We start from the raw sequence: 10,583 nt of genomic DNA on the forward strand, positions 1-10,583 counted from the left end.
AAATTTTCAAAAATTTTCGCCCTCGCTTCGCTCAAGCAATTTTGTTTCATGTTTTATATTAAAAGAATCACATTTGGGCCCCCAAAAATCCAAAACAGAACATGGAAATTCTTATAAGTCATAATATGAATATCATATCAATCGGCAAAATTGGTATTTCCCTCCTACATCAGTCGAAGTTGAGCTGGGATCAGCAAAAAGCATGAAGGAGGGCAGCATGAAGTGACCAATCTGGTCTAAGGCGGCAAAAACCCGGAACACGCCCCAGTATGCTTTAACCCCACCGGGTCTTTTTTCATCACACCTAATATCGTGATTCTATTGTAAAATGTAGTTTACTCCCCCCCTTCAAAAATTGCAATTTATGTATGCTAAGAAAAAATAGGACTTGAAAACACGTCCTTCAATTCAACTAACGTTACATTTAAACGACAAAAAAACAACCACGTGCTAATAATGTATTTATATCAACTTTTCAAAACAAAAAAAAAATGAACGTACTTATCTTAAAAACTTTGTAATATAGTAATACAACATACTTATATTATGTACATAGACACATAAGAAGCATACGTACATAAAAAATAAAATAAAAAAACACCGTAGGTAATAAAAACTATCGTTACACATTCGCACACACTTCTTCATCGCAAAAAATATATATATATAATTATATTTCAACAAATTTAACGTAAATAAAACGTAAAAACTCACTCGTAAGTAACAATAATTTCAGGAATGATCGAGGAAAAAACACAAATAAACGTCTAAACGATGGGAAGAATTATCTAGAGGGGGCAGGGGCGTCCAGATAGAGTTACCGATGACTAAAAGCGGAATAGGGTGATAAATAATCTGGAAATCTTATCGTAAAATCAACTCGAATGCATTTCCATCAATAATATCAATGGTAAGATTACTTCAATCAGTCGCGATGCAGCCTTCAAGGCGTAATTTAATAATTCGTTAATCGGTTAATTTTTCCAATCATAAGTATACCTAAACCATGAGATCTTCAATGAACACAACATTACTAGCATAAGTAATCCATCCTATTACATAACTATTTTGTCAATTCGATATACCTAATTATTATTTTAGCGTAATTGCAACGGTGAATAGGTACTCGGGTATCTAAACTAAATGTCAAAAAGAAAATACTGACTTATGAGTAGCGTAAGAAGATGCTATATATATGTACTTACGGTTTCGAATACTCATAATATTATACTCTCGTATGTGACACACTTTCAGCACAAAACCATCGACTCTTTGCCATTTTCCAAAACTCAAAACTTGATTTTTAAACATTGAAAACTTCTTTACAAAATAATGAAGTTTTCTAAGCTCAATTATCTTAACATCACTCGTCGTAGGTATGCAGTAGGAAAAAAAATGCATTATGTAGATAAAGAGGGAAAAATTGAAAATATAAAATAAAAATGAAAATTGCTTTTGTTCGTAAAAAAAAAAAATCAAGAAAAAGGAAAAAACTTACTAGCGAATAAGAAAAATAAAATAATACAACGTAATAATCACAAGTATTGAATAAATAGGAATGTATAACGTAAAAATATCCTTACACGTAGGTAAGAGTAATAATTGGTACATGTATAAAAATTATTGAAAAATATCGTTTTTTTTTTCTTCTCTTTTTTACTATTATTATTTGTTTTTCAAGAAAGACGATAGAAATAATAATATGTTCGCAACAGCTTTCCAATTTTCATAATATTCGGCATTTCGTCGTATTTTTTCCACGCAGACTTTTTATGTATGTATATAAATTACTGGTAAAATTCAACCTTACGTCGTAGGTATGTAGCTTAAAAATAATTACGTTAAGGTTGAGGTGACGGTCACCGTTTGTAACTTTGCTTTATGGCTGATACGATCCTAAAAACGCTTTGCAATTCGGGCAATAATGTCGAACGTTTTTCAATGAATCCATACAATAAGGTAACGAAGAAAACGGACAGCATCTGATATGCGATGAAAAAAAATATATATTTAGAAAAATAGATGTAGGTAAAAAAGGTATCGAAGCGACTTAAAATCACAATTGGTGGCGGCAGGCGGTGAAATGTTTACTTATTGAAAATAATATTATAAAGTAACCGGGCATAACCTTTTGTGCAATAAGCAAAATGAGCGAAGCAAACTAAAACTACACCACTGGCTGAACTCATTTGACACCGATGTTAGATTTTGGGTTGTCTATTTACATTTCTCAAAGGAGCGCCGTTATAAAGTTATCAAGCATATTATCGAGTCGAGGTAGGTAAATACGAGTATTTCGATATTCGCCCGAATGGGAAATCACGTACCTAAAACTTATTTAGGTATACTAGGTACATATTAGGGTTGTCCACATTTACACAGCAAAACTTTTTTTGTTAAATATTCACTGTCTCACCCGCTCATTTTTTTCCTTTAGGTGTAGGCAGTTCACAAAAAAAATTTCAGCCAAATCCGTGAAGATTAACCCGTGCCCCGGGGCCACTCAAGGTCCTTATGGGAATTAACATAGGATTGTACCTGTAAAAAACACAAAACTTCAGTTTTGACCGAATTTCTTTGAAATTGATGGTTTGGAGCATAAAAAGCAATGGTGTGAACAACTTTAAAGTGTTTTGACGAATTTTCAACTCCAAGGGGTCCATTATTGAGGAGCCACAAACCCCCAAATATCGTGAAAATTGCGGTTTTTGGCGTATTTTGGGGGTTTGTGGTTCCTCAATAATGGACCCCTTGGAGTTGAAAATTTGTCAAAACACTTTAAAGTTGTTCACACTATTGCTTTTTATGCTCCAAACCATCAATTTCAAAGAAATTCGGTCAAAACTGAAGTTTTGTGTTTTTTACAGGTACAATCCTATGTTAATTCCCATAAGGACCTTGAGTGGCCCCGGGGCACGGGTTAATCTTCACGGATTTGGCTGAAATTTTTTTTGTGAACTGCCTACACCTAAAGGAAAAAAATGAGCGGGTGAGACAGTGAATATTTAACAAAATAAGTTTTGCTGTGTAAATGTGGACAACCCTAGTACATATACTAGAGGTAGATAGAGATACCGATCATATTATTTTTCTTCGGATGACAGGGTGTCCACTCATTTCTGGAAATGATTTTCCCTGACTTTTCCAGGTTTTCCAGACCAATTTTTCAATTTTTCCAGACCATTTTTCTCAATTTTCTATGCTCACCCAGTTCTTTAATCTTTAAAAAAATTGGGGGGGGGTAATTTTTTTCATAAGCTTCTATTCGAACTGGATACTTCTTCTGATATAAGCAACAGCTTAACTTTGATTATTAACTTTTCTAATTAAAAATGAATAAAACATGCATCAAGTTTGGCCAATTGATAAAATACCTATGTAGGTATTCATATAACTTATGAAAAATTTTCTTTTCTTTTTTTGATTTTTGAAGGCCTCAAAATGTGAAATTTGTTTATTTCAAAATGAGAGACAAATTGGCCCGAGCGAAGCGAGGGCGAGAACTTTCGACAATTTTCATTTCAAGATGCCTGAAAACGAGTTTTTTTTTTTGAATGCGAAGAGTGTTTATTTTTTGGTTTTTTAAATTTTAATATTGGAATGGATGTTTTTTTGAAGAAAGTTTACTCTTGAAAAAGAAAAGAGAATAGGCTCGAGCGAAGCGAGGGCGGAAGCTTCTGAGAATTTGAGTTTCGAGAGTCATAAAAATGAGGTTTTTTTATGTGAGGACGAGTAGCTTTTTTTTGGCTTTTAAAATTTTAGAATATTTGAATTATTTTTTTTTTGAAGGAAGTTGATTTTGAAAAATGAAACAGAACAGGCCCAAGCGAGGGCGAAAGCTCTTGTAAATTTGTATGAATTTCGAGATGCTTAAGAACGATGTTTTTTTCATGAGGAGTTCATTTTTCGGCATAAAAACTTGATTTTTATTATCTAGAAATTTTCATGTTGTCTTTGAAAAAGAAAAGAAGCCCGAGGGAAGCGAGGGCAAAAGCTTTTGAAAATTTGCGTTTCAAGAAGTGAAAAACAGTGTTTTTCTTTCATCACAGGTCCTTATTCAGAATTTTCAATTGATTGTTTTTTCAAAATTCCAGGGATTTTGCGTAAAAATTACGAAATTCCCTGACTTTTCCCTGACTTTTCCAGACCGACCAAATTCCCTGACTTTTCCAGGTTTTCCAGGTTTTCCAGACCTGTGGACACCCTGGATGATTTTCAAGTTAAAATTCAAAGCAGCCAGAAATTAGATGATATGTAAATCAAAACCAATAGGTACGAGTAGTTTAAATGTAAATCGAAATTAATACCGACCAAAGATTGCACCGATCGAATACGAGTATTTTAGATTTATCAATCGCAGCTTTACTTCGGAACTACTCGAATAAAGACGTTGCATTCGACGACGTCGGCAATCACCATTCATTAAATTCACCACTGCCACTGGTATTAATGTCTTTTAATTATTTCGAGCGAATAATTGGCACATTTAATTCTACAAGACGTAACACAACGAGTCATTCATCGGTTGACTTTGAAACTCAAAACGACTAATTCTAAAAAAGTGTAGCAGCTGTCGAGGCCAACAGGCAAGAGCTAAAATTTTTATTGCGAGGACTTCGTAATTAATAAGAGCGAATGCATTTTATATGATTATTAAAAGATGCACCTCGGTTCACTCGGGCGGCTTCTCCTTTCGAGTCGCGAGGCTCGCTTTTGAAAAATACTGTTAATGCAAGATGGTATCAACAGGGTCCTTACTCGCTCCTATCGGTTCCTCAAACCAACCTTTCGCTTTATTCGAACAACCGAGCCTCTTCGAGTCTCACCTTTTTAGAATACTCACTACTCAGGTTGGTCCACAAGTCAAAAAAACACGAAAACGACTCAAAAATACACTTTTTCAGCGCTAAAGGGGGGTCAAATAGAATCGAAAGGACAAAATCCCCAAAAGGGTCATTTTATGACGATACTAGCCAACATAATTATTTGTGTCTACTTCCAATTGTACGTATCTACATGTCAAGTTAGGATCTCCTAGATCAATTCAGGGGGGGGGAAGGGGGGAGAATTTGTAGGGTTGGTCCGAGGGTTGAAAAAACGCGAAAACTTATTCAGAAATGAACTTTTTTGTCCCCGGAGGGAAGCCAAACCAAACCGAACCGGGCTGCAAAAGGCGCATCTGTGACACTTCCTCATTGTACGGTTAAATTTAGACCTCCCAAGTGAATCTGGCAAATTTTCAAACTGGTTTAAACGTCATAAAAATGTAATTGCTAAAATTCAACTTTTTAGACCCTGAAGAATTGTGAAGTATAGGGTTAAAAAGTTGAAACTTGCGAGAAACATGTTTGCATTTCCTAACAAACCCACCTCAAACAGCTTTGGCATGTTGAAATTGTAGGGTACGCGATTAATTTCAGTTTTTCGATATACGAATTAATATTTATAGTCTTTAAAATTTATTTTTTCATTTTGTAAAAAAAATGAAAATTCTTTATTTTCATATAAGTGACAGAAAGAATGAGAGGAAGTCGATTTTTTTGGCTTGAAAATTTCAGAATTTGAATGATTTTTTTTCTTTAGGAATTTCAGTTTTGAAAAAAAGAAGCATATAAGGCTCGCAGAAATGTGGGCAAAATCTCTGAAAATTTTGTACTTCGAGAAATAAAAAAACATTTTTTTCTATTAATGCGAGGAGTTCATTTTTGGGTTTAAACATTTTCTCGAGTTTGAATAATGGATTTTTAGAAAATTTGATTTTGAAAAATAAACACCAAAAGACCTGAGCGAAGCGAGGGCTGAAGTTTTCGAAAATTTATAATTCAAGTAGGTACTTACAATTAGGTACCTAATAAATTAGTATTTTCTCACAAGAAGTCAATTTCTTAATGTACCTCTATGTAGAACAGATACTCGTATTTTCAAGGTGTAAAATTCAGAAACAGAACAACATGTGCAATTCAAGTTCCAAAAAAGTCGGCAAATTTTTACAACTTGTTCAAGGTTAAACCCTGGAGGGAGGGCATAGTTTCGTCTCTGCTCGCCTTCAAGCCTTTCGTCACGCTTATAAAACTACATAATATGTACATAGTACAAGGCTAATTACGCACTGCATTTCTTGCACTCGTATTGAACGGTAATCGTTACATTCGAATGTACTGAAGGACACAATAGTACGAACCTCTATCCCCCCCTCCCCCACATCATTCACAAGTGTAGCGTTCGTTAGAAAGAAAAAAATTAATTATGCGCCTTAGTTCACCAGCTACCATCATCGAGACATGCGAACTCGTACGTATGTAGTAGCAGTGGTCACCAAACCTTCCGAATACAAAACGATTTTCATTCTAAATTGTAAACAGCTCAAACAACGTGAATCAAAGTAAGTATATAGGTCGAAAACTACACTAAATCAGTTTCTTTCAAAGTATCAATATTATAATTTCCATTTCATTCATTTTACCATTTAAGCAAAAACTGAACACTTTCCCATCAACACCAGATGTTCTACAAGGGACATGACACGAACTTTGCAACATTATGGAGGGGGAGGGGGAGGAAGAGCAGAGCTAACAAACAATAGCTAGATCTACACTCTACAGCAATTACCGGATTACGTAATTAATCGCAAACAGTTACAGCTTTCAAAAAAAAAAAACAAGACAAGGGCGAAAATAAATTTTCAAATACATACGAGTATATCAACATTCAACAATCGCGAGAAGATTCGCTTCGTATAAAAAAGCCATTACGCGTATACTTATTCCGCCACCGTGATTAAAAAATGCAAATTGTTCACTTACCCGATGACTAATAAAAATAAGCAACACAGATGCGCGGCACAATTAGGTTCTGTTTCGGTCGAGGTAACTACAACATAACGACAATGAGGGCAAGTAATGTGAGCAGGAGCTGGTCCCAAAGCAGCGATTATGGTACCTGAAACACCACAGCAGAAACGTTATTAGAATTTTTCGGCGATATTAAAAAATTTCGCCAGTCTCGAGAAAAACTGTCTTCTATGTACTTGTACCCCCAGCCGAGATCTCGCGTACGAGTATTAATGCACTTTGGGAAGAAATTCGTAAAATACAAAACTAATACGGTTAAAGTATAACATTGCCACCATTTGTAATGAACATACCTCGAAGTATAATAGGCTTATACGTTTCATCATTAATCAACGAAGACAAATATTTACAAATTCGCACCAACCATATAATTTGAAACGAGCTCGGTATACGAGTATATGTCTATGTATGCGTGGAAGATGTTCCACTTATAATGGCGTGCGCGCTCTTCTGCTACATATACAATATTAGCAGAAGAATAATGCATTACATAAGACAATCTTTCACATAATCTCGCATACTCGTCTAATATTGTATGTCAAAAACACTGCGACGTGTATTTGCAATTATAATTAAATTACGCAAACATCGCGCTCATTTTGTTAGTCCCTAAATAAACTACGCTATCAAAAGCGAGTAAACGAATATTAAATTAATCAAGTCGAATTTTCAAAAATTAGTACGAACTCGATAGAAGCAGGTATCTAAACCAACACCTAAGAGACTAGCAAAGGTACCTAGCACTAAAATAGTCCAGTCGCAAAATGCAACTATAAGCTACATTTCATAATCTCCAAAAGGAAGTTTTTAAGCACGAGAAGAATTCGCCTAACATCGTAGAAGGGGCACTAGAGAGGGGTTCAAAGGGGGTTTCGGCTTTTCATTTTTCAAAATTTGCTTTTCTGGCCGCTTTTGGATCATTTTCATAGACATTCAACCACACTGAGTTCAAAAATATCGTTACTTTTAAGATCCAAGAGACGGAGGGGGGGCGGGTGGTCCTCCCATCCTTCCAAAAAAAATGTTTGAAAAAAGTAGGGAAAGAAACATAGTTTCTTGTTGATAAATCAATCGATGAATAATTACACCCGACACCTGCATCGTCGAAAGAATTCATCTATCCCACGAAATAATCGTCGTCTGTTTTTTAACGCTAGGTAATATTTCAACAGCTCTCCGAGGAATAACCAAACACTAGATACTTGGCGCGAATTATAACCCAAAATGAAAGCGCGAAAATAAAATAAAAAAAAGCTCGAAACGCAAACAAAAATTATAATGAAAGCTTTGAATATCATGAATAAATTATCAACGCGTTACCACCATCATTTAATAATTTCAAGTCGTTAGCTGGATGGAAGATGGTGTTTCAACGAACGTTTTTTTTTCTTTCTTTTTATCTGCTGCTTCTCCTCTAAAAAACACACCACACTTTGTCGACTTTTAGCGTTTAGTCATGTTGCCAGACAACTCGAAGAAAAATGCTCGCGTAGTAATTTTTCTATTTCTCCCTTCGTTCGCCTAATTTCAGCGACGTTTAAAATAAAATTTGTCCCGCTTTCAGTCCCCCGTCACTGGTAATCTTTTTCGAACAGGAAAACGCTAGCATTTCATTTACAAGACATAAGACCACGCATATTTTTAGTAATGCTGTTTGGCCATTTCCTGGCATCGACAATGTAAAAGTAGGTTTTCGAAACGTAATTGCAACGTTAACTGGCAGGGTTTTCGAATAATCCTACGAACACCAGTGAGAAATTAATCATTTTCGGAAACCGAAAATTTGAAAAAAAAAATCGTGAATATTTTTCAGAAGATGGATTTTAACTTTGAACGAAATCTATAGTTTATGAAGGTTGACGAAACATTCAAAACGTCATTCCTCGAATCTTGTCAAGCTAACAATTTGATAAAACATTTTGAGCCTAAAAGTATCATCAGTCAAGCTTCATTTCAATATTAATTCTCGAATAAGGAATGTCGTCAAACACACCTGTATTCTACAAAAATGTCAAAGCATTATGATTCAATATCTTCATTAATACATTTCCAAAACCGATAAATTGATTTCCATTTTTATGCTCAATCATAAAGTTATTAAAGCTCTAATTTAATGGCAGCAGAATAAAAACGCGTCTGATGATGTAACACTGTTCATAAACAACAGTTCAACATCGCCATATTAATCGGATTCATTTTTTAGAAAAACAATTTAAATACCTACATTTGACAATACACACATCGAATACATGATTGAGCGAATTCAGAACAATATAGAAACATACTTATGCATATTGTAATAAGAAAAATAGGTAATGAGTATGAGTAAGTAGCGACACTGAAACCAAGTTCGAGCTTCGATTTGAATAGGCGTTATATAATCCGAATTTATTAAAAGACTGACGTCATACGTCGTTATCAGAAAAAGAAACCTAAATACGATAAGGTTTATCGCGTTAATTTGAACTAGCAATATAAATTCGATCGAGTATGCGTTCTTATTTTCTTGAATAGATAATTTTTTCCATATTCCTTAGCGATGAATCAGCTCGCTTGATACGTCGATTCAACAACGAATACCTTTTGAATAAAAATAATAAAAACTAAAACACTTTTTCACTTACGTTGCACTTCCACAACAGTAGTAGGCGGGTTAACGATATTTGCACCAATAGGCGGATTAATCAAAACTGGAAAAGACGATAGAAATTAGAATTATTACAAAAATATACGCCAGAATGAAGAAAAAAATTCAAAAACTCGATTATTGTGACAACTTTGGGTACCTGGTTGAGTCGGATATGGCGCAGTTGAAGGGTAGGTCGGAGCTGGATATGATGCCGAAGTTGGATATGCTGCTGCAGATGGATAAGGCGGGTTTCCTGGTGTTCCGTACATAACTTCATCATAAGTTGGTGGTGCTGATGGCATCTGCGGAGGATACGCATGATTCTGTTGCTGCTGTTGGTGATGTTCGATATCTTTCATCATGGTACAACTCCTGTTTACAAACAATAAGTTGGATTAGAGTTGAAACATTCGAGTCCAAACACTCATTAGTCCGCACTGAACACACAACTCGTTGTATAATACGGTAAATAACCGTTCAAGATATCGAGAGTTGAAAGAGTTCTCCACTGACTTGAAAGTTGAATCAACAAAAGTGAATAAATGACTTTCATCGAAAACACATTCGTTCGAGAGAAACGTAATGAAAAATAGCAAGGGAAACACAGAACAAAGAAAGTGAGGGTTGAAAAAGACTTAGTCCAATAATGCGTTATTGAGAAATACGGTGAAAGATGGTGTAACGAGTAAAAACATGAAATAGTCATCTTTATCCTCAATCCCGAATGTGTTTCAACGAAACTCTCAAGTTGTACTTACTATGAAAAACGATGAATATCAGTCAAGACAGCGCACTTTCGAAAGTTTTAAATATTGCAACACAAAATTATTAATTAATCACTCACTAAATTGAAATCACAACATGAAATTACAGAAAAATTGCAATGGAATGATTCAGACAGGGCCACAGAAAAACACAAAACAAAATATGATTCCAGCGAAAGTACCACAATATCTGATTATGCCAAGCTTTTTTAATTTTTACACGTTCACAGGAAAAAATGATCACAAACAAATTATGTAGCGTTACTCGGTGAGTAACCTGGAACTAGGCTGGAACTAAACTGAACAACCTGGCCTAAAAATAGATTATGCAACTCCAAA

At 34.9% G+C, this 10,583-nt stretch overlaps 2 protein-coding genes across 2 annotated transcripts in view; both read right to left on the minus strand.

Annotated features, from left to right (window-relative positions):
- The window catches only part of CngA (Cyclic nucleotide-gated ion channel subunit A), a 253,350-nt gene extending 243,894 nt beyond the window's left edge, over positions 1 to 9,456 (minus strand). Inside the window, exons 1-2 of the mRNA XM_065366951.1 lie at positions 7,145 to 9,456; positions 6,804 to 6,939 (exon numbers count right to left, since the gene is read on the minus strand). The gene's annotated coding sequence lies outside the window, so the exon portion shown is untranslated. The remainder of the gene's footprint in view (positions 1 to 6,803; positions 6,940 to 7,144) is intronic.
- LOC135846841 (lipopolysaccharide-induced tumor necrosis factor-alpha factor homolog) lies at positions 1,880 to 9,839 on the minus strand. Its single transcript, XM_065366148.1, has 4 exons — positions 9,638 to 9,839; positions 9,476 to 9,541; positions 6,804 to 6,939; positions 1,880 to 1,982 (listed from the first exon to the last, which is right to left on the minus strand). Exons 1-4 carry the CDS (start codon positions 9,837 to 9,839, stop codon positions 1,880 to 1,882), a joined length of 507 nt encoding a protein of 168 aa, XP_065222220.1.
- Positions 9,840 to 10,583: the final 744 nt, after the last annotated feature.

Source organism: Planococcus citri, chromosome 5 (genome assembly GCF_950023065.1).
Source record: "Planococcus citri chromosome 5, ihPlaCitr1.1, whole genome shotgun sequence".
NCBI lineage: Eukaryota > Metazoa > Arthropoda > Insecta > Hemiptera > Pseudococcidae > Planococcus > Planococcus citri.

What these genes read in the sequence shown, in the direction of transcription:
- LOC135846841 (XM_065366148.1), bottom strand. Translation starts at nt 9,839, where the DNA reads ATGAAAGATATCGAACATCACCAACAGCAGCAACAGAATCATGCGTAT. An exon ending in GCCATATCCGACTCAACCAG is followed by an intron (nt 9,542 to 9,637) that starts GTACCCAAAGTT and finishes CGTCTTTTCCAG; the next exon opens with TTTTGATTAATCCGCCTATT. An exon ending in TTATTTTTATTAGTCATCGG is followed by an intron (nt 1,983 to 6,803) that starts GTAAGTGAACAA and finishes ATCGCATATCAG; the next exon opens with ATGCTGTCCGTTTTCTTCGT.